This window comes from Sus scrofa, chromosome 13, assembly GCF_054392235.1.
Source record: "Sus scrofa isolate SSC_HxYL_T2T_F1_AM1 chromosome 13, Sscrofa_HxYL_maternal_Yorkshire_Landrace_v2.0, whole genome shotgun sequence".
In the NCBI taxonomy this organism is placed as follows: domain Eukaryota; kingdom Metazoa; phylum Chordata; class Mammalia; order Artiodactyla; family Suidae; genus Sus; species Sus scrofa.
Window position 1 is genome coordinate 19,002,944 of NC_139395.1, and position 24,701 is coordinate 19,027,644.

The following is a 24,701-nucleotide window of genomic DNA, read 5'->3' on the forward strand; positions in this document are numbered from 1 at the left end:
TGGATTATAAATGATATTTTACAAACTGAAGATGAAAGCTCACAAAATTAAGAGAAAGAAGTTTCGTCTTATTCAACTGCCTTTAATGATTTTTATTGAGGAAGTAAAAAATGATCTTAGTATCTTACCCCATTTTATTCTTTTGGCGCTAACTGGTAAGGTAGAAATTACCCATTGTCCAGTGATGACTAGAAATTTTTTGTTGTTGTTGCCAGGAGTTAAACTGCCTCTCTATGTCTCAGTTCTCTCAACCGTCAAATGGGAGATAATATAGCACTGACCTCAAAGAGTCTTTTGAGGATTAACGAAGCTAAAACATGCAAAATGTCCTAAGAGCAGGGTTCACACATAGAAAGCACTTACCCGTCACCCACCAGGACAACATGTTCACAGCAGGATCAACCTGAAGCTGGCATTATCTACAGAAAATCTCACTTCTGATTTGGTATTCAATTACTTAGACTAATTCTTTCCAATCTTTAATACACATGAAAATTACCTAGAGAATGTTGTTTAAGGCAGTCTAATTTAGTAGGTCTGAGGTGGGGTCTGAGATTCAGTATTTTAACAAGCTCCCTGGGGATAACGGTGCAGGTGGTCCACTCTGAACGGCGAGGATTTGGACAACCCATCTCGAGACTTCCTAGTCACTTGTGAATACAGCTTGCAATCCCTCGGGGGAAGCTTGTGAAGCACTTTACTATTTCTCCTCGCTAAGGTGGTTTTAACAGATGGCTGCAGGGCTAGAAGCACATTTGGTAACAGTCCAGGAGACCTCTTCTCAACAAGGAGGAGGATGCAGGGAGGAGAAGCAGGGTAATGGGCTCTCAGGACAGCTCTGCAATCTCTCTCAGCCAGTCCTGTCCAGAGCCGCTTCACTATTCTATTCTAAACTAATTCTTAGACCGATAGGTATCAATTTATTCTACTGTAAACACACATACACACACTTATTTTAAATCCAAATGTAAATGAATTTTGTTGAATTATGCATGCCCTCTTCTGTAACTTTTGATAAACATAGGCTGTGTATAAGTATCGGAATAAAGGGCACTTTTCAAACACAAATGCCAATAAAAAGAAAATGGTACCTGTCCATAATCTATGGTATTTAAATTTATCCCTGATTTTCTGAAGATATTGTAATAATAATCATAGTAATATCTATTCAATACCTTTAGCAGTTAGAAACACGCTTTTATGCCTCTTGCCATTTCAACACTGGGAGCTCTTATACTCTAATTTTGCCTTTCTAGAGGTTGTCTATAAAACAATAAACAGAAATGATAAGAATGGTAACAGAAAACTGGATCATGTGCTGTATGTTCTAAAGTACAATCCTAAAATAAAAATACTGGAAATTAAAACTTTAATTAGGACAACCTTAACACAGGTATAACTGGAGGAGGAATAAAGCCTTACTCTCAGTTACAAACCTTACTATTTGCAAAAATCCTGTTACTGCTCTTTTAAGTCAATAAGCACATGCATATGGTATGGTCTTAGGAACTTCCTAGCTTTTACAAACTCAAAAGGTATAAAAATGTTAAGTACAGTTGTTAAGGCAACTGCCTGGCTTCTGAACATTTTAACTGGGGAAAAAAGATCTCTTCCAGAAGAGACTGTTTGGCCAGTTCATTAGATGGCATTCATAGGGAAATAACCCCATCTTTTGGACTTGTAGGCTATGAGGTTGTATTTTTATAATTAGGCAACCTGACTGATCTTTTGTAAATCAGAACGGTTCTGTGCTCACCATGCCAATCGGCACAGATGTTACTTTATTTATCAAGGGTTTCCCCCTCTCCACTTACATGTGATCAGACCAACTGATGAAACCACCCAGCCAGCACCAGCGTCCAGCTGGGCTTCTCACCGTGTCGCTGGCTGGGCAGAACCATCTGCATGCTCTCCCCTATGGTTTCTGGCACCAAAGGAGGTATCGGCACAACGGCTGACCCAGATAGAAGGGCCTCGGCCAAGGCTGTTTTTCTACGGCAAAGCTAACGGACCCGTGTGCCCCTTGTACCACCATTCTCTGGGCTAAATGACCCCCATGATGTCCCTTCAGAGACAAACAACAAATGGTTCCTTACAGCAAATCAAGCAGAGGATCTAGCCTAGTTTAAAAAGTACTTTCAATTATAGTGGGTGAAAGGAAACCAAGTGTTGGAACGGCTTTGATAAACACAACCATTACCAATTCTGAGACTTCTGGAATTAAAAAAAAAAGGATTTAATTCTCTCTATATATATCACTTTAGAAAATTTAGCCCTTGAACTAATTTATAAAAACCTCCTTTATCACTATATACCCACCATTCTTGTTATTTTTCATATGTGGTTGGTGAATGCCACTGGGAAATGAGGTGACTTTTTAGGACCTAGAAAAGGCCAGAAGAAAGAAAGTCTAGCACATCTGAACCCTTGTGCAGCACCCAAAATCCTCAACAGCTTCATTCACTCCTAAACATTTACTGAGTGTCAGATACTATATCTGGCACAAGAGATATTGTGATAGACACAACTGCGAGAAGAGCCTTATACAATACAAGCAGTTCTCCGACCGTGAAAGCAGAGGAAGCACTTGCAGATAATGCAGGACGAGCTCCATCTCAAGATACTGCTTCTGTAGGTTAAGGGAGGGTTTCCAGACACTGCAACATAAGTAGGACCACAGCTACCTACTGAAAGGGCTTAAAGCTTCTAGAAGGCTCCATGGGACATGAGGTGCTTGGGTAGAGGCTAGAAAGAACTCTGCGAGTTCTGTGACCACTGGATCATTTTGGTCAGAAAACACAGTGGAGCAAAACAGCAGAGGTGTGAAACCGGTGTCCTGTTTCTGTCCTTCATTCCTGGAGGGCTGGGGGCAATTTGGAGGGAGGCTCTCACAAGAAGGCCAGAGAGGGTGAGAGTGTCATGGGCCCTGTGGATTGTGCCTAAAAATTGCAGGAGTTATCCAGGGAGAAGGAGCCCCTGAAGATTTCCAATGGGGAGTCAGACACTCACAGTGAGAAAACTCACGTTATAAAATACTAGGGATGTATGTGACCATTAACAAAAGAGACTTATTCTAAAATTTCTGATTAACAGAAATTTATTATTGAACCGAGAACTGAGAACTCAGTTACTGAACTGAAAACAAAACATACAGAAAATGTAATCTTTTTTTTCCTTTTTTTGTCTTTTTAGGGCTGCACCCACAGAATATGTTAAGTTCCCAGGCTAGGGGTCAAATTGGAGCTGCAGCTGCTGTCTTTACATTTAATCATCCATTTCAGAAATTCAAATCTCAATTCCTGGCAAAAGATTTAGGTCTGCTCATTTATTTGAGAAAAAGACCTTGTGCCTACCCAACCTTCAAACCTAATTCTGAAGACTTCTATCAAGGGTATTGAAAGGAGTTCAGTCATAACTGAGCCTATGGATAGGTGACTCTGACCACAGACATTGAGGGGAAAAAAAACCAACATTCATTTATCCTGGGCAGTAAATAGCTATCAATAGTCCTGTTGTATGGTATTAAAGTCTGACTTCTGTCTAGAGACGGATTTAAGAGTCTATAAATGTTAGCATTATTACCTAGGCGTTCCTTGATGGTTTCTTATTTTCTTCAATTCGTTTGCCAAAGTGTTGTTCTTGATGTTCTATGGAATATGTATCTTTATATCATGATAGATGAGTAAGATGCATGTGGAGCTCAGAAATATGCTTCAAGCCCAAAAAATGGCCTGGAATCTAGCCTGACTACATCCTGATGTTAGGCGATGTAGCAACATTCCTCACGTTTATTCTTGACTGACTGGGGTATTATTCTGCATGCAGGAACCTCCATCAACTTCCGGACTGGACTGCAAACTTTCATGACCTTGTTTACAGTCCTGTCCTAACTCTGATAGTCTCTGAGAATAAAAATGTGATAATGATCCAGAGGTCAGATTAGTCACCTGAAAGCATCCTAGATGCCAGTCTGAGAAGCCTGTTCTGTTCCAGAGATAAGGTATGATTGCAGTGGGCTTATTTAATTAGAACATCTTTAAAAGTACATCACAGAGGCAAAATAAGAAAGCATTAAAGTAGAACAGTAAGAATATCGAAGGTAAAAAAAAAAATTGGGTAATATGACCAAGGAAGCCAAGAACCAGAGTCTAGTCAGGGGTCTACCAATAAACGGGGAGGAGTGTGCCTTTTCATAACTACTTTTCCAATTGAAACATTTTTCTTTATTCTTTCCCTTCTTCCCCCCGCCCCGCCCACAATGGAGCCCATAATTTTTTAAAACTAATTTGTTCATGGCTTATAATAGTCATTGTGCTTTGAGTTAGAGTAACTACTGCTAAAGTTTCTATTTATCTAAATAACTTTGGAAAATGATGAGGATATACACACAACTGTACTAAACTGGTAACAACTCTGAGGGAGAAGAGGGATGGCTTTGCCATCATCTTAAAAAAGGAAGCTTGGGAGTTCCCGTCGTGGCGCAGTGGTTAACGAATCCGACTAGGAACCATGAGGTTGTGGGTTCGGTCCCTGCCCTTGCTCAGTGGGTTAACGATCCGGCGTTGCTGTGAGCTGTGGTGTTGGTTGCAGACGCGGCTCGGATCCCGCGTTGCTATGGCTCTGGCGTAGGCCGGCGGCTGCAGCTCTGATTAGACCCCTAGCCTGGGAACCTCCATATACCGCAAGAGCGGCCCAAGAAATAGCAAAAAAAAAAGGAAGCTTGGGGAGCTCCCGTCTTGGTGCAGTTGAAACAAATCTGACTAGGAACCATGAGGTTGTGGGTTTGATCCCTGGCCTTGCTCAGTGGGTTAAGGATCTGGTGTTGCCATGAGCTGAGGTGTAGGTCACAGACGTGGCTTGGATCTGGCGTTGCTATGGCTCTGGTGTAGGCCGGCGGCAACAGCTCCAATTAGACTCCTAGCCTGGGAACCTCCATATGCCGAGGGTGCAGCCCTAAAAGGACAAAAGACCAAAAAAAAAAAAAAGGGAAGCTTGGGAATTGGGTTATGTTATCTTCTGGTGATCCATATACTCAAGGCTTTTAAAACCCTTCTGCCCCACTGTAATGTCAGGACTGAGTATGGTCCTGGTAGGTTTTTTTCTGTTTTGTTTTTTTTTTTTCCAATATATTTAAAAAAGTTGCTTATGGACCAACTGTACTTCACAAGCAAACAGCCCAGAGGAAGGTCAAGCTTATATGAGCAAAGAGTACTAATGTAATCAAATAAAGTTAGGGCAAAGTTAATCAGAGGCATTTGTAATGATAGACATGCCTGTTGAAAGGCTTAATACAGCATGAATGGTGGATGCTCTGTATAAATGATTATGTTTGTTATACTCTTATGGTCAAATAAATTTTGCTTTTGTTTTTGTTTTCTCATCTTATTAGTTCTTCATGTCTACACTAACATGTTTTCCTAGTACCATCCATGCCCTTTCAACATCACTGCCACGAAATAGAAAGACCCTGAATTTTCCCAACAATTGAAACTCCCTCTTGGAGCCTTTACTAACCTAAAACATGCTTTTAGTTTATTTAGGAAAAAGGTCACTTCCTTTGGGTCAGGACTTGGGGAATGGATACTACCTTTGAAAATCACTGCCATGGGCATGCTTCCTAGTGAGCTGTGCTCAGGCTGGATTTCAAGTTCACCTGCCCTCAGCAGGGCTCTTGTGAGCAGCACACAGGCTGCACTGGGGCTTCTGTAACTCTGTTCCTTTCTCCCTGGCTAGAGGTGGGAGCTTCCTGGTGCTTGTTACCACCCATGCATGGATACCTGGCACATGCACATCTTGGAGTAGAAAGCTGGGGGGACAGGAGGGTTCAGGGAAGGGAAAAGTTGCTCAAATCTCTGACTGATCCTCTGGGCAGAGCAGCTCTGGTGCGAGGGGCAACCAAAAAGGCGTTCCTTAGCCTTAAGGTTTCAACATAAGGTGGAAAAGCTCTCCCCTTTGTTCCATAGGCTTAGAATTCCTACAACAGGAGCAAAACCATTTGTTCCAGAGTTAGAGCCTACTGTATAAAGAAATGGCTTCCTGGAAAAGTAGACAGAGGTGTTTCAAAGAATAAGTGATGAGCTACTGGGGCAGAAGATTTAAAAGTAGGATGGGGCTGGGTAGGAGAGGGTGGTGATGCCATTGAGGCAGAAAGAGGACAACTCAATAGCCTCCTCAGTTGGTCCTCTGGCCTCGGCTGACAGCGGTGTGCACAGGACAATGAGAAGCCCTCATTTCCTTCCCTGCTGTGCACACGAGCCTTTAGGACACAAATTACTGTCCCTGAAGCAACATGGCATTAAAAGATGAAATAAATGTCAAATTTCAAGGAAGGTCATTGGAAGGGAGCAAATGTTAGCAATGACACATTTAATTTAGCAGAATTCAAACCCACAGGAATTTTTGGCCAGGGATTCTAAATATTTCTAATTGCTTCACTTGAGCTCTCCCAAACTGTTGTCTCTGCCTCCAGGGCAGTGATCAACATAGTCTAGTCTGGCATCTTGGCGTTTTATGGGGAATATGAGGCTGAAGACAAATGATGGAGGAAGAGGGCCCAGCATGAGGGGATAAGTGTCTCATTTGTCCCCAAACGGCACCATCATCACTGCCCTAAAGAGGGCATTAAGTCAAGGCTCAGAGCTCCATTTCCTGTGGATCTGCTTTCAGAGACTCCTCAGAGTTTTAGTTAAAAATAGATTTATTAATGCATAAAGATGTGAAAAGTTGGTTATAAAATGTTTAGCAAAAGCTATTTTAAAATCATCATTTTATAGATTGTTGATAAAAGAGTGTTCCTTATGACATTCCCTCTAATGCTCATATTTCTTTGCAATGGTATTAACATGAACTGAGGCAAAAAGATGGAGAGAGAAGGACAGGACACTCCTACTAAGATTTATGGTCCATCTTCCCTGACCTTGAACTGACATACTGGCAGAAAGACAGTGATGTGTTGGGTGAGCATGGTTCATATAACACCAGATGACAAACTGAATGTCATGGATCAAATATCTGAGTTCATTTTGGCCTTAAATTAAAATTCCTATGATAAGACTTAAAAGAAGCTAGAAAAACTGCTGAGGTTTAAATTCATTTTATATATATTCATCTCAATAAACTATATTACATGGGAGTATATTTTAAATGGACTGTATTTTAATCCAGATATCCTTAGCATTACTGATTAAACAATTAGATGTTTATTAATTTTAAAAAATCCTATAATTATATTCTAGATGCTGGCTTTCAATTCTACCCAGAAACCCATAAAAAATCCATTATAATCAATACTTTCCACATTATATACCGTATACATCACTGACTGAAGAGAAAAATCAGATAACTAGGAAAATTCTGACCTACTGGGAAGGCCATTGTTCGATGTCTCTCTTCCAACTACCAGTCCAACTCAAGCTGCCTAAAAATCCACAACTAAAACATTACTGATACAAAAGAAATGGATCTTTTCAAGTGCAAGTGCTTCAGGGAAGGATCAGATGAATCATTTCGGCAATTAGGGATAAATGGCCCATCAACGTGTCTGGTCCCACACCCCTACCACCTTTCCACATCACCATGGAGTTCTCTAGACCTTTCCCCTTAATGACTGGCTTAAGAGTGGGCACGGGATTTAATTCTGGCCAATCACTGAGACGGAGGGTGGGAAAACCCATGGGGGAACTTCCAAATAGACTTCTCTAGAAGATGCTGTGTGTGAGGGGGAGGGACAACAGGATACGCGCCTGGTTCTGTGGCAACCCTCTTAAGGAAGAGGAGAGCAGGCTGAGGACAAAGCCGGCACACTGAGGTGGCAGAATGGAAAGCTGGTGATGCCCATGAACAACCGAATCACCCAGCTAACTCCAACTAACTCCATACCTGCCTCTCTCAGGACTCCTGTTATTCGAAATAACAGGCAACACGTTTCCTCATTTGAGATAGTAATGTCTCTTATTTTTTCCAAAAACAACTTAATATAATCCCAACTATTTTACACTCTGCCAGAGGACAGATGTGAGGGAGAAGGGAACACCCATGGCAGACACTGCTGACCACCTATTCAATACCCACAGCACCACCTGTCCTAGGAAGTCGCAGGGTCTTTATCACAAGGGAAAACAACGGTTGCATTTAGCGGAAGAAAAAACACGCCTGTGGTTTAAGTCTAATCTTTCACATGAAGCTTGTCTAGATTGACAAAGCTCGTGGTGGTCTACATTCTGAATCCGTATTATTTACTGTCTTTATTGTTATATGGTATTAAGTCACCTAATGACTCTCTTATTGATGAGTTATGTTTTTCTTTAGTTTAATTACTAACTTTAGATGTGGCTCCCCCTCCCTTAATTTCACTGAAAATACCTTCACTGGGACTGCTCTCTTATATTTCTTATATGGATAGATCTTAAATTCCATTTCCTAGAACATGACCTGAGGACATTAGGTGATTTTCAATTTGTCTGCACTTCCAGAAGTATGAATCTGTGTTCAAATCTGCTTTCATTCATCTGACTTTTTTTTTGTTATTTTGTTGTGACAAAGGATAGAGCAATGAATACCATCAAAATGAATTCTAATAGTATGACAATGGCATATGTTCAAACTACCATAAGAGAATGATGACAGCATGCAGGGGTCACAAAGACTCAGCACCCCCAGTGGTGCTGTGAGCCTGCAGGTGGCAGACAGCTCATTACACACCCTGTTTTATGTGAGGGTTTTCAGCTCAGATAATTTTGATTTCCTGTGGTTTAGAGAGGATTCTGAACCATTTATAAGTTTAGATCTTTGGAAATTGGTCTGTAACCATCACAAAGCATAGCAAGCTGTCCTGCAGTTCATCAGGAATTTAGAAAAAAAATCATTAAATTGGTAGTGTGCTTAAATGTTAGAACTTATTCATATACACAAATCGATTTTAGAATTTTTCTTATATTCCCTATTTAATTTTAGCAAAGATATTCTTGGAAAACGACTTGGCAACAATCACAGAACATGACTAATGGTGCTAAAACAAGTAAAAACTTATTTAGCAGTCAGATAAATGACCAACTAAAATAGATTGCTAGAAAACTAAGTATTGGATATAATTTACATTACCATGCAAAATAAATCATGAAAATTTTAAAGTATCAAAAATGTCAATTTCCTCAACACTGAAAATTCAGACCTTGAGTAGAATCTGGACTGAATTAGGTGAGCCCTAAAGATTCTTTTGGGAAACAGAGTAGACAGAAAATTGTTTTTGTGAATAAATACCAATTCTTAAAACAATACTACTACTTATGAAGTTCTTAAAGCTTCCTACTAGTTTGCTCACATTTCAGAAAAGTAGTATAATAATGTCCTTTATAAACACATGGTACAAAGCTTAGTTTGTTATCTCTACAGATTTTTAGCTGAGATTCATGTTCTTTTATTATACAACCACGTCAGGAGCCTTAATAGGAGTAAATGTGATACTCCATCATCTAAAGAAGGTAGCCTGTGCATTACAGAAAGGCTTTCTATAAACATAAAAAGGCAACAGTGAGAGGAAATAAGTTCCATTACCTAATATATGATTCTCATTCAAAAAAAGACATACCTATATTGATGTTGAAAAATCATTTCTCGATGATTCAATTAGAAACATTATAAGTAGATATCAACCACTCTTAGGTTGATAGCAACTATAATATTACCTTTGTTTTAATGTTTGTTTTTAACTGCTATTTCAACCTTTTATTAACTGGCATCAACAATTTCTCAATCCTGAGGTGCTTTAAAAGATCACCTTGTAAGAGCAAGACTCTAAGCAGGTTTGGAGAGAGGATGAAGATGGCAGAATGGAAGGACTGAAGCTCAACTTCTCTCCTAAAAACAATAAAATTCACAACCAAAGACTGAGCAATCTCCACCCAAATGGACTGGAAACCTTAAAAAAGATACCCTACTCCAGAAGAAAAAGAGGAGGCCACATCAAGAGGTAGGAGGGGTGATTTCATGATATAAGCAACCCCATACCTCCCGGGTAGGAAGCCCCACAGACTGGAAAGTAACTGGTTCACAGAGACTCACCTACAGGAGTGAGAGTTCTGAGCCCCACATCAAACTCTCACGTGTGAGGATCTGGCACTGGGAGAAAGAGCCCCTGGAGTATCTGGCATTGAAGGCCAGTGGGGCTTGTGCGCAGGAGCTCCACAGGACTGGGGGAAACGGAGACCCCATTCTTAAAAGGCGCATACGGACTTTCATGTGCACTGGGTTCCAGGGCAGAGCGAGGTCTCCATAGGAATCTGGGTCAAACCTGACTGCAGTTCTTGGAAGACATCCTGGGAAAACAGGGGTGAATGTGGCTGCTTGTGAGGGACGGACATTGAAAGCAAAGCTCTTGGGAATATTCAGCAGCAGTGCCCTTCTCTGGAGGTGGCCATTTTGGGAAAATCTGGCCCCACCCATCAGTCAGTGCTGAGAAGCCCCAGGGCAAACAACAATCCAGGTGGGATCACAGCCCCACCCCTCAGTAAACAGCTACCTAAAGACCCCTCAGGCACACAGCTGCCTCTAATCCCATCCAGAGACTAAGCCCCACCCATCAGAGGGATTAGAATCAGCTCCACATCCCAGTGGGTGGGCATCAGCCCCTCCCATCAGGAAGCCTACAGCAAGCCCCCATACTGACTTCAGCCACAAGGCGAGCAGACACCAGAAGTAAGAGAGGGTAGAACTCTATTATCTGTAAAAAGGGCACCACACCAAAAACCTACAAAAATGAAAAGACAGAGAACTATAACTCAGATGAGGGAGACAGGAAAAATCCCAGAAAATCAGCTAAGCAATGAGGAGATTCTCAGCCTCCAGAAAAAAGACTTTAGATTGTTGGTGCTAAAGATGATGTAAGGCATTGGAAATAAACTGGAGGCAAAGATGGATAACTTACAGGAAACAATGACCAAAGAGATACAAGATATAAAACTTAAACAAGAAGAGATGCAAAATACAATAACTGAAATAAAAAATTCACTGGAAGCAGCTAACAGTAGAATACAGGAGGCAGAAGAATGAGAATAAGTGAGGTGGAGGACAGATTAGTGGAAATTACGGATGCAGAACAGAAAAGAGAAAAAAGATTGAAAAGAAATGAAGAGAGAGTCTCAGAGAACTCTGGGACAATGTTAAACACTCCAACATCCGTATTATAGGGGTGGCAGAAGGAGAAGAGAGAGAGAATGAAGGACAGAAAAAATACTCCAAGAGATAATCACTGAAAACTTCCCTAACATAGGAAACGAACCACTCACTCAAATCCAGGAAGCACAACAAGTACCATATAAAATAAACCCAAGGGGAAATACACCAACACACATATTAATCAAACTGACCAAAATTAAAGACAAAGAGAAACTCTTGAAAGCAGCTAGGGAAAAGAAACAAGTCACATACAAGGGAACCCCAATAAGGTTATCAGCAGATTTTTCAGCATAAACTCTGCAGGCCAGAAGGGAGAGGCATGATATACTTAATGTGATGAAAGGAAAAAACCTCCAACCAAGATTACTCTACCCAGCAAAGCTCTCATTCAGATTTGAAGGAGAAATCAAAACCTTCATAGATAAGCAAAAGCTGAGAGAATTCAGCACCACTAAACCAGCCTTATGACAAATACTAAAGGAACTTCTCTAGGCAGAAAAGAAAAGACCACAATCAGAAACAAAATTACCACAAATGACAAGGCTCACCAGTAAAGGTATATACATAGTAGAGATACGAAATCATCCATGCACAATTATACCACCAAAATCAGAAATCATGAGAAGAGAAGGGTACAAATGCAGGACACTGGAGGTGAACTTACAATTAAGAGAACAACAACTTAAAACAATCTCATATACATATAGACTCTTATATCAAAACTTCAGAATAACTGCAAACCAAAAATCTACAATTGACACACAAACAAGGAATCTCTGGAGAAGAAATATATCTCATAGTAAATAAGTGCATAATACACCAGGAAGGGGGTCATTTAACATTATTCTTGGAATGCTGATGTCTTCTTAACATCTGATTCTGATTTCCTCTCCATCAAAGAATTTATGATAATTATAATTAAATAATGCAACTCTACAATTAAATAATACAGTTCTATAATCGTATTATTAATAACCATTTCTCTCCATGGTACAATATAAGGTCTATAATGTCTTGTTTATCACATCACCTAGAATGGTGTAATGCCTATATTGAAGAATCAATAAGACGTAACAAATTGTGAGGACATATTTATATAGTTACACTGTTTTTTAACCAATTTATGCATTTTATATTTTACTTATTTTCAGAGGGTGTATTATTTTTGTTATTCTTACTAGCTAAGGTATTCTTTTTATGATGCTATATAAAATATTTAATGGTATATAAGGCTTTCTTCTTTATAAATTTTAGTTGCATAATATACACGATTTTAATATAATGCTAATTTTTAAAGAAAGAAAGCCATACAAAATGGGATAAAGTATAGAATAAATTTCCTATTTGTCTCAGCATATTTTCCATTCCACCTCTCCGGAGGGAATCACTTAATCTGTTTCTTAAGATCCATGATATAATAATCTGCATGAATGTAATTGTGTTTAAATATATGTATTTTATTCTGTAAAAAAAATAAAAATAAAATTTCAAAAAAAAAAAAAAAAAAAAAGATCACCTGACTCTTGAAATCTGAAAGTCCTCATACAGTTTAAGGGCATTGGGGTCCAAAGCAAGAAATGTCTTTGCTTCAGCGTCTGGTCATTTGCTGTGTGAGAAACTGAGATGATGATGGCGTTAATGAAAAATTATCTTGAACTTTTCTGAGGACGTGGACTATCCCTATTTAACACCAAACAGGGGTGGAAATAAAAGCAAAACGGGCTCAAGGATGGCAGGGGCCTGGTCATCAGCTCTGGGTCCCTGAGGACCATTCTGGTGGCCCCAGGTAGCTCCCATGGGAGAATGACTCTCAGCTCTGGGACTGAACACTTTCCAGCTGTGTGCTACTCAGCTGAAATCAGTAAAGGCTTCTCTCTCACTCACACTCCGTGCCTACCCTGAGTTGGCAGGTGGGCTCTGCTCATTATGCCAGAGGGCAAGAGAGCTTTGGAAGGTTCTCTGGTGGCAACACACGCCTACACTGCCAGACAGACCTGGACACATGCTTCTGACAAATCACAGAGGACACAGGTGCAAGCCTAGCAAGAGTCTAGAATGGGACAGAACTAGAATTATCTGGCAAAGAGCACTGACTATATTATTTCATAAAATAATCACCTATTATTTGGAAAACTACAGGCTTTCTCTGGCAAACGTCTGTCTACTTACTTCTCACAAGTTAGGAAATACATTAAATTCTGAATAATAATTGGGCATTCTGTTTCTCAGTTCACAGCAGGTCTATGGAGAGAGTTAGATTTACGCTATTTCTATTTTTGCTCAACTTCTCAGTTTTAAGTTACAGTAGCACCATAAAGAAAAGTAATTAATTGGTGTTGTAGACTAATCCATATGCCACCAGAATATGACAACGCAAATCACACACGTCTCCATATGCCTTTCCCATTTGTTAGTCCTTATTCTGGTTCTTCATAGACATGCTCTTTGTACAGGCAGACAGCTCCTCTTCTGGTTTATTATGCCAATACATTCTATTTCTGTTGCAATTTTTAGTTATTATTTTTAATCTAAGTTATATGTGGAACACTTTGAAGAGTCAAATGATTCTACAAGGCTTGCTATGAAAAACAGCTCACATGGCCCCACCCTCCACTTCCTGTTCTCCACAAGCAACCACTTTCAATTCTTTTACCCATTTTTTTTCACCTTTATTATATCTAGCTTATAATGCTGCCTCCTGATTTTTCTAGGGTGTATTATTTACTAATTTTCCACGATGCAAGATGAAGATGTATGTCTATTGACCACACCACCTTCTCCCACCCCTTCCCAAGCAAGCAGTTCCCTACCCACCTTCGCAAATGCATTTTTATCATGATTAACAGTTGCTACACTTACGTTATAATGTCCATGTAAATTCTAGGCATGGCTTGGTGATCAGGTGTATCCATACACTTCTGTTTTTTCCTGTACATTCTTTGTTTTCCTTTGGGGCACTGTTCTGTGTTTTAATGGCTTAGCCTTCATAAAGTTAGCACTACTTTAAGCCTCAACTCACCCCTACTTGTGTGAATTTCTCGGTGTTCAAATATATTAGCCATTCTTCCAATTTTATCTTTTTAGAGAAATTTTTCTGGAAGCTTTGGACTTGCTCCAATCCGAGCTGGCTGTTGCTCCTTAGACCTGCCAAGCAGCTGGGCTTGATACAGTCTTGGGATTGCCTATCTCACCCTTCTCAGGGATCCTTAGGTCTTGCCCTGGATGCTCTATTTCCTGTTCTCATGTGCTTTTTATCCTTGGTGGATGCCCTCGTTTCTGTAGCGTACATCCTCCAGTGAATTCTGAGAATAGAAGCATGGGGATATACCTTTTGAATCTTGAATGTCTGAAAGGTTCTCTTTCTATCCTCATACTTAATTCATTTGGTTACAGATGGAAGGACTCTATGTTGGAAGCAATTTTCTCTCAGAACTCTGAAGGAATTCCTCCACTGTCTTACTTCTGGTGATGCCATGTGAGATTTGGAGATATTCTAATTCCTGATCCTTTGTTGGAAATCTTTCTTTCCCCTCAACTTTCCCGTTTGTAGGATAGCTCTTTGTTCCCAGAGTTGTGAACTTTTTCATTGATGTATCTGGGTATGGGTGGGTTTTTACCTATGTACTTTTTCAATCTGAAAATTCAAGTCTTTCATTAGTGGAAAAAACTTATTGAATTATATTTTTGATTATTTCCTTCATTTTCTCTGTTCTCTCTTTTTAGAGCTCCTATTTTTTTTAGATTTTGAACCTCCTGGACCGGTTTTCTAATTTTCTTATATTTCTCTCTCTTACTTTGCATTTTCTCTCTTGGATTCTATTTTCTGGGGAGGTTTCCTCAATTTTATCTTCTAAGTCTTCTAATGAGTTTTACAATTCAGATGTCATCTTTTGATTTCTAAAAGCTTTTGTTGTTGTTATTCTCTGGATGAATATTTTTTTTCTGTTATTCTCTGGATGAATATTTTTTTCTGAAGCGTTCTTCTCCTGCAAAGACGTCTCTCTTCCCAGTTGGTTTTTTTCTATTTGTCTGTCTATCAGATGTTCTCCTCCAGTATCCAGTGATCTTTGGCTGTGTTGCTCATATAAAATAGTGTAAACTACAACCTACTATAAAATTCTGTGCTTAGATGGGCCTGTGGTGACTGAGTTCACTATAAAGTGAACTGGCCGTTTTCCTGGAAAACCCCTAAGAGGTTAGTGTGTTTGTGTGTTTTTTTTTGTTTTTTGTTTTTGTTTTTTTTAATTTGTGACTCTTGCCCAGAGAAAACCCTTCCAACCTCCTGCCTGAAAAGAAATACTTACTGGTATTCTGGGAAGCAAGTGGGGTGAGGTCTGAGGATCTCCATTCAGTATTCAAATACATTCAACGCCCTCTTTCTAGGAAGGCTGCATATTTCCTATAAGCAATTACTCCTGATCTCTCTCAGTCCAGAGACGCTGTTTCACACTTTCTAGAGAATGAAACCTTCAGTCTTCTTCTCTCTACTTGCTTCTTCTAGAGACTTGTGAGCAGTCACCACGTCTCCACCACCACTTTCACCCCATTTCCAGTTCCTGAGCTTCTAGAAGGTTTTGCCATCTAAGTCAAGTTGCTTCTTGGTTTTTCCCTACTGCTGGCTTAGCATTGAGCTTTCTTAGGCTGCTAAGTTAGTTTCCACTTAACATCTGCTTTCTGAGTAACAGCATCTTTTTGCTGTTGTCATCTCTGTTTCCTTATTCCTCGAGGGTTTATCATAACAACCTTAACTGTCCTTGGAGTGGAGTTTAGGAGGGAGCAGAGCTAACTGGTTGCATTAAAGCTGCTGTTCTGCTCTTCTACAAATTAGAAAATCACAGTTCTTACACAAGGAAAGCACTCCAAGAGAGTATGTAGTGAACTCTTCCCTTCAGAGAGCAAAGTATGTTGTTTAAATTACAGAGGAGGTGGCTGAAGCACCAGGAAGCTGAGTGTTTCATGCAAGGTCATAAAGTCACGCAGATAGACTTCACGCTGTTACCTAGTCTATGTGCCATAAATAATTATCCCTCAAAGGTTTCACAAGTTTCCTTCCTCCCCATCTTAGCACTGTTTCAGCAATAGTTAGGTTCTTTTCTGTAATATTTTACATTTGCACCCACTTCCAACAGGCAGATGAATTCTGCATATTAGAATATCGAGTGTTGAACTAACTATAAAATGTGACTAAATGTTTTGTTTCCTGTGAAGACGACTTAAAATTTTTTTCAGAAACAGATTTTTTAAGTAGTTGATATGCTTTAGTTATGTCCTTTTAAGTAATGTAAACAAAGGAGCTTAGAGAGTAGCTATCAATATACCATAATTTCAATGTAATTTGCGTAACTGTTAAAGACAATTGGTAAAATAGTTAATTTTAGTTTTCAAGAAATACTTTAAGCTGAAAAAACAGCTTGGTTCATTTTAAGTGTCTTATTCTCTCATTTGGTACCATGCTATCTGTTATATTTTAGAAGAAAGCACAGGCTTTGACAAAGGCATTTGTAGAGAAAAAAAAAAAGGGACCAAGATTTGGAATTTAACTTATTTTAAATCGAGCTACTTTCTTCCCCTCCAGTGTAATATTGACCAGAGCCTTAAAACATTACTAAACTAGGAGTTCCCTGGTGGCCTAGTGGTTAAGGATCTGGCACTGTCACTGCTGTGGCTCAAGTTCAGTCCTTGGCCTTGGGAACTTCCAAATGCTGTGGGAGTAAACAAAAAATTACTGAATGATAATTAAAATATTTTTGATGAAATAATTCATTTTAGTTACAACAAATTTTAAGAACTTCATAAAACTTTAAAAAATGCACCACCCTAGAGAAAAATGAAGGATAAAAAGAGATCATCCTTGAAATACTTACAGATTCTTTTCTGCCCATAGTTTTGCTGTGTGAGCGGGAACGGGAGATGCTGCTGAAAAAGGAGTCCTTTTTAGTAGCAGATGATGGTGGGGAGCCTGTAAACTCCCTTCCTCCAGGCAGACTCTCAATACTTGGAGATGAACTGATGTTTTTAGAACTTTGTCCTGTAAGAAAAAGCGAAGTAGGAATAATGAAACAACAGACTCTTTCACTGCTGCTGAATTTACTGTGATCAATTATGATATTATTTATTCACACTGTCAACATAAAGACACTGTGGATTATTAAGATGCATGCATTTTTACATATCAGAATAGCTGACGTGTGTGTGTGTGTGTGTGTGTGTGTGTGTGTGTGTGTGTGTGTCTTTTTGCCTTTTCTATGCTCCTGAGGCATACGGAGGTTCCCAGTCTAGGGGGTCTAATCAGAGCTATACCTGCCAGCCTAAGCCACAGCCACAGCAACGCGAGATCTGAGCCACCTCTGTGACCTACACCACAGCTCACGGCAATGCCGGATTCTTAACCCACTGAACAAGGCCAAGGATCAAACCCGCAACCTCATGGTTCCTAGTCAGATTCGTTAACCACTGAGCCATGACAGGAACTCCAACTGATTATTTTTAAAAACAATGAAGTACTGCTATAGTTTTCTACAAGTTATTTATACTACAGTGGTCTAAGTGTGGTATACATATAAAAAACTAAAATATCCAGTGTTTAGAAATCACAGGTCAAGTGAAAGGACATTCCCTCACTAATGGAATCATCCTTAATACTAGCATCCATAAAACGATTATATGGCACATTATATGAAGGTAAAAAATCTAAACTCTTCACCAGTTTTTCAAAGGAGGCTTTTTCCTTCACATTAATTGCAGGACAGATACACAGCGACCCCCGCCCATGGTAGAAAGCATTTGGAAATGGGATGAGGTGCTGGGTCAAAGGGCTGTGGCCCAGACTGGCCCCTGCATCAAGGTGGGTGCATCTGTGACTCCAGCAGTGCCTTTTACACTGAGAAGTTCTGGAGCCGTGGCGCTCCCTTAGGCAAGAACAAAGGCTCTAGGAAGGCCAACTGGGAGGGTAGCATGGTGCAGAAGGCAGAAATGAACCCGAGTGGCGGTGGCCTGACCTACACAAGTCTCAGTACAATGGGGACTGAAGGACCTAGCACAGTACCCGGTGTGCATTCACTCATCCATTGGCTCGTTGTAACTGAGGGCCAGGGTTCAGGGAAGCAGGGGAAATTAAACCATCAAAAATTCCTCCCTTTGAGGAGTTCACTTTCCAGTGAGAGGAGACAGACAGATACATTAGTAAAATAAGTACAATTTTAGATGGTAGTAAATACTGTGGAGAAAAATAAAACAGTAAAGGGCGCTGCGAGTATCTGAGTGCAGTTTTGAACAGGATGATCAGGGAAGGCGTCACTGACTTGAGGGATATGCCATTTGGGAAAAAAAAAAAAAACTTGAAAAAGGTAAAATACCAGCTTTACAGATAATACAAAGGGACGGCAAGCAGGACCTCTGTGTTTTCAGGGGACAGCAAGGTGGCCAGTGAGGCGAAAGCTAAGAGTGAAGGGCAGGGGTGAGGTCAGGGAAGCAGAAGGGCATGGCGTCATGTGGGGATTGGTAGACAATTTTGATGACTTTCACTCTGACAAGGGAAGCCAGTGGAAGCCACTGGAGGATCTGAACAGAGGAGTGATATGATTTGACTTAATTTTCTCTGACTACTGTGTTGGGAATAGAATTAGTGATAGGACGGAGCAAGAAAGTGGGGAAACAATTTTTGCCACTGCAAAAATCCAAGTCAGCAGAATGAGCATAGCTGGATGGTAAGAAGTGGTCAGAGTCTACACAAAACCGACTAGATTTGTTGACAAATCCATCAGAGATGTGGGAAGAAAAGAGGGGTCAAGTTTAACTTCAAATGCTTTAAAATTAATTGTAAGAGGTGAACACCTCTGCTTATATACTGAAAATCACTGAATGATACACTTAAAAAAGGTAAACTTTATGGCATAGGCATTGTACCTCAATAAGCTGTTGTTTTTATAAAGTCAGTTTTCACATGTGACTGCCAGCCAGGGACCAGCAGTAAAGGGCTCCCCCAACTACACCTCTACTAGGAACTCAGCCTCAGGGCTTCCTGCCCAGCCTCCAGAGTCTTCTGCGAGGTCTACATCACAGTCTGATGACTATTCCCTCCCCTCTCTTCCTGTCACATGTTAGTCCCTAATAAACCTTTGTACTTGTAGCTCTGTCTCAGGGTCTGCTTCCTGGACAATCCAAACTGCAGTGGGTGATGTCAGGGCTGAGTCTTGAAGGCAAGCAGAGGTGGCCCTGGGGCTGGGAAAGGAGGGGGTGCAGGGCTCCTGGGGCCACAAAAGCACCTTCAGGTTCTAGACTATCAAAGTTCCACCTGTTACTGTCTTAATATCTTCTTTCTTTTGTCTTTTTTTTTTTTTAAGGCCACACCCACGGCATGTGGAGGTTCCCAGGCTAGGGGTTGAATCAGAGCTGTAGCCACTGGCCTACACCATAGCCACAGCAACACCAGACCTGAGCCAGGTTTTCGACCTACGCTGCAGCTCATGGCAATGCCAGATCCTTAACCCACTGAGCGAGGCCAGGCATTGAACCTGTGTCCTCATGTAAACTAGTCAGATTCGTTTCCACTGAGCCATGACGGGAACTCTTCTTTTTTCCCTTTTTTTTTTTTTGCTTTTAAGGGTCGAACCCATGGCATATGGAGGTTCCCAGGCTAGGGATCTAATTGGAGCTGTAGCCACTGGCCTACACCACAGCCACAGCCACTTGGGATCCGAGCAGAGTCTATGACCTACACCACAGCTCATAGCAATGCCGGATCCTTAACCCACTGAGCGAGGCCAGGGATCAAACCCTCAACCTCACGGTTCCTAGTCAAATTCGCTTCCACTGCACCACAACTGGAACTCCTCTTCTTTTTGAAGAATAGTTTACTGGACATAGAATTATTGAATATATCATCCTACTGCCTTCTGGCCACCATGATTTTTTATGAGAAGTCAGCTATTAATCTGAGGTTCTCTTGGACACCATGCATAGTTCTTCTCTTTCTGCTTTCAAGATTCTCTCTTTGTTGTTGGCTTTTAGCAGTTTGTCCATGATGTGTCTAGGTGTGGATCTCTTTTGAGTTTACCATGCTTGGAGATAACTGAGCTTCTTAGATACACAGACTAATGTTTCTCATAAAGCTGTGGAATACTTCAGTCAGCATTTCTTCAAATATTCCTTCTGTACAACTTTCTTTCTCTGAGCGTCTCCTTCTGGGACTCCTTTCATCTGTATATTGGTACATTTGATGGTATTGTGAGTGTCTGGAACTCTGTTTTCTTTCTTTCTATTGTTTTTCTGTTTTTCAGACCAGATCATCTCAATTGACAACTGACAGAAAGTTATGATTCTTTCTTCTGTTAGCGCAAATCTGCTGTTGATTCTCTGTTGTAAAGTTTTCATTTTTGTTATTGTATTCCAACTCTAGAATATCTATTTGCTTCTTTAAAAATATTTCTATCACTTTATTGATATTGTCTATTTGGTGAGACACTGGTCTCATACATTCCTTTAGATCTTCAGACACAGTTTAACTTTTTCAAGATATTAATAGTAGCTGATTAATAGTTTACTGATCTAATAAGTACATGTCTCTGCTTCCTCAGGGGCAGTTTGTACTGATTGCTTTATACCCTGTAATATGGGCCATACTTTTCCTATTTCTTTCCTGTCTCAGAATTTTTAATTGAAAACTGGATATTTTAACAAAATAATGCATCAGCTCAGCAAATTATATTCCATTTTACCCCACAGATTTTTTTTTTTTTTTTTTTTTGGCTATCTGTTTTCCTTCTTTCTTTCTTTTTAATGACTTCCCTAAACGAATTCTGTAAAGTCTATATTCCTTGCTGCGTGTGCCCCTGAAGTCTTTGCTCAGTTAGCTTAGTGGTCAGTTAGGACACAGGAATTTCCTTTCCTTAAATGCCTTGACCCAATAAGTCTCTGAGCCTTTGCTGGAGGCTCTGTGCCTGTGTGTTAGGGCATGGCTTCAGTGCTCCAGAGGGCAGTTTACAATTCTGCGCTGGCCTTCATTCTGCCTATGCAGAGCTTCAAGTTCATCTGGAGATGACAGATTAAACCCTTCTTAATCCCTTTCCTGGGCATGTGCACAATCCTGCATGTATGTGGCCTTCTAGATTCCCAGGAATATACTGGAGTTTTTCAACCCCTCCAATGGATGTCTCATTCCTTAGATTTTTCCTTTTAAGTTTTTTGCCTGCCTCTGATTTTCCTGTTAAGTCTTTGGTTAGCCTCTCATTTGCCCCATTTTTTCCCTTGGGCAGCTGTGATGTTAAGTAAGTGGCACTGATTATTTTCAATGAATGCCCTTTGGATAGGGTTTATCCCATAGCAAGTTCTGAATAAAGTCAAATAAAGAAAAGCCTTGTGAAAGAGGCTTTTTGAGGAAGCTCCTGGACAGGTCAATTACTGACAATTTACTGGGGATGGGACTTGTAGGGTGCTCCAAATTTATTCTTTTTCCTCTAGTGCTTATGAGACTACTGGTTATAAAACTCTATAGCAGAGCTGGAGAGAGGAAGTGGAATCAAAGAAAATTAAAATGTTACAAGGCATGCTGTTAATGAGATTCAGCCATTTTTTCCCTGAATATGTGCTCCTCAAATTTACTCAATCCTTTGATTAATTTCCAGAGTTCTGAAAAAGTTGATTATGGCAGATCTGCCACTCTTCTTGTTACTTTTATAGAGAAACAGATTTTTCAGAGGGCCTTAGTCTATTATTCCAAAAGTACTTCCCTCTCTAACTTGCTTTTTGGACTTAACTTGGTCATGAAAATTTGTCGTTGTTATATATAAAAATACATCTTACCCTTTTTAATGAATGCAGAGAAAAAAATTTATAACACTCCTAGTTAGGTTTTTCTAATATTTTTGTCTTCATAAACAAAATGACAACACTCTAGAGAGGTACATTTAGGTAAGTTGGTTATTTCTATAAGGCAAATTTACATAAATGGAATGGCTATGTACATTTTAAATTTAGATAAATGATTCCAAATTGCTTTCTCCTAAGATTTTTAACATACATATATGTGTGTATAATATATATTTATATATAAGTATAAAGGTAACATGATGTATTGCATCTTTATCCATTTATTTATTTAATCTGATGGAGGGAGGGCTTTATTGTGTTAACTAAAAGTTTCTTGATAACTACTGAGCAAGGCTGAATGTCTTTTAACATATTAATATAGGCCATCTGCAAATCCTATGTGAATTGTCTCACCTCATTTTATTTTATTATTATTATCATTATTATTTGTTTTTTAGGGCCACACCTGAGGCATATGTAAGTTCCCAGGCTTAAGGGTTGAATTGGAGCTGCAGCTGCCAGCCTACACGACAGCCACAGCAATGCCAGATTCAAGCTGCGACTGTGATCTACACCACAGCTCATGGCAACGGGATCCTTTAACTGGCTGGGTGAGGCCTGAGCGAGGCCAGGGATCAAACCTGAGTCCTCATGGATACTAGTAGGGTTCATTACTACTGAGCCACAATGGGAACGCCTGCTCATTTTATTTTTAAAGACTTGTTTAGGGGCGTTCCTCCGAAATTCTAGAACATAGCCCCTTGTATATATGTGGCATTTTTTACCCCAAGGTGATAAAATGGGAAGCAATTTGTTTACATAAAACTAGGTTTTTCTTTTCCCCTTTATATCTTCTCATTGTTCTTTGGAATTCTACTTCTTTAGTAGTTTTTATTTCTTTAGGGTGGTGGAAGATAAAACTAAAACAAAAGAAACGTTTGCTCAGCTTTGAGTTTCTAATTACTTTTGAAAGTCCACAGAAAAAAAGAAATCCAAGAAGCCAAAGCATTTTGATAAGCAAGAACATGGCTTTTTCACAAAATGAAAGGAAAAATTTCCATCTTTTTCTGAGTTTGTTCAGTTGAATGTCTCTGTCCCTTCAAATTTCACATTACCCACCTATAAGATTTATATATATATTTATGTGTGTGTGTGTATAGCAATATCATAAGATTTGTCCAAACTTAAAGACTAAGCTAACACATATTATAATTCTGTACCAGAGAGGGTGACTCCAAGGAGCTATCAGATTTGGGGAATGGGCCCATCTAGCCAGCTTTTAGGAGACACACACACACACACACACACACACACACACAGTTTTTCCCAGAAACAAAAAGCCAATGGTTAGATGGTCAGGTTGCTTGTATTCCCACTTGTATTACAGAGGCCGCATTTCACTGAGAGCAGGGTTGTGGTCACTACCAGCTTCACCTGTTGAGAAAAGCTGGCATAGTGGGTGCTATGTTGTGGGGTTATGGTAAAGGTCTCCTGATGTTCAATTTGGAAAATCTGACCAGGACTGAATACATCAGGGCTGCTCAGCAGAAATATAATGTGAACCATGTATTTCATTTTTAATTTTCTAGTGTCCATGTTTAAAAAGACAGGTTAAATGAATTTAAATATTTTACTCAACCAAACATATCCAAACTACTATCATTCCAACTTGTAATTAGAATTTAAAAATTGAGATAGTTCACATTCATTTTTTTCATTCTAAGTCTTCAAAAGCCAGTGCACCTTTGATACTCACAGCATGTATTTCAAGTGCTCAAAGACCCTGTATGGCTGGGGGAGACCACACTGGACATGACAGGTATAAATCAGCTAACGGTCTAAATTTCCAAATGTATTTCAAACCTGTGGGCTGTTACATTAAAGTAACCACCATAACAAAATAAGCTGATGATATATCTGGAAGAAAACTTTCAAATACCTGCTTTTAATAAATTAGTTTACCAATTATTTACTTTGTAAGAATAAATACCCAGCTATCCAACCCACAGAGAACTTGAAAGTGGTTTGTACTCATAAAGAACAAACTCCATACATTTCCTTGGTAGCCCTTATTTTGCTTGGCACACCTCCTTTTCAGAGATAACACTAAGTCAGTGCTTATCTCAACGATTTCTGAATGATCAAATTCCTCATTAGTGGTAGTGTTAATAAAGCGCCACTTGGCCTGTATCTCATATAAAAACTCTGTAAAAAATACATTTCCCCTCGACTATAGAAACTAGCTCACTACCATTTCTATGCCCTTTGGGAACATAACCATTTAGACCTGAAGAGGATGGAGCTACCAGCACACGAGACAGAAGAGAGGACTGTCACACTTCCCTATCTCCTCCAGGCCTGGCACACATGGTGAGGCAGATGGGGTAAACGGATGGGACATCCCATCACCTAGGCCTCACCTGGACGGCTCCCGGGCTGGGGAGGCAGTATTCTCAACACCTTGTAGCCCACAAATTGCGCAGTGGTTCTCAAGTGCTATAAACCTTTTAAAGGTTTTAACTGATGGGAACATTATTAGCCATTTTTTGATCTGCACCAAAACCCAATGCTTCTCTGCAGTGACCATGCCCGATGCTTTATCCTTAATCTGGTGAGCCACCAGAGAATTCCAGCCCATTCTTAAACACGTTGCTGCAGAGCCCTGCCCTGATCTTCCCCGTGGGACTGAGGCACTTATTCTCCAGGATGCTGGGCATGGGGGC

At 40.0% G+C, this 24,701-nt stretch overlaps 1 protein-coding gene across 23 annotated transcripts in view; it reads right to left on the reverse strand.

Annotated features, from left to right (window-relative positions):
- The window catches only part of TBC1D5 (TBC1 domain family member 5), a 543,840-nt gene that overhangs the window by 35,427 nt on the left and 483,712 nt on the right, over nt 1-24,701 (reverse strand). For all 23 annotated transcript variants that reach the window (XR_014825087.1, XR_014825088.1, XR_014825086.1 and 20 more), the window contains one exon: nt 17,037-17,200. Coding sequence is in view for 19 of the 23 variants with exons in the window: in XM_021069679.2 (XP_020925338.2) it covers nt 17,037-17,200 (164 nt within the window). In the remaining 4 variants the exon portion in view is untranslated. The remainder of the gene's footprint in view (nt 1-17,036; nt 17,201-24,701) is intronic.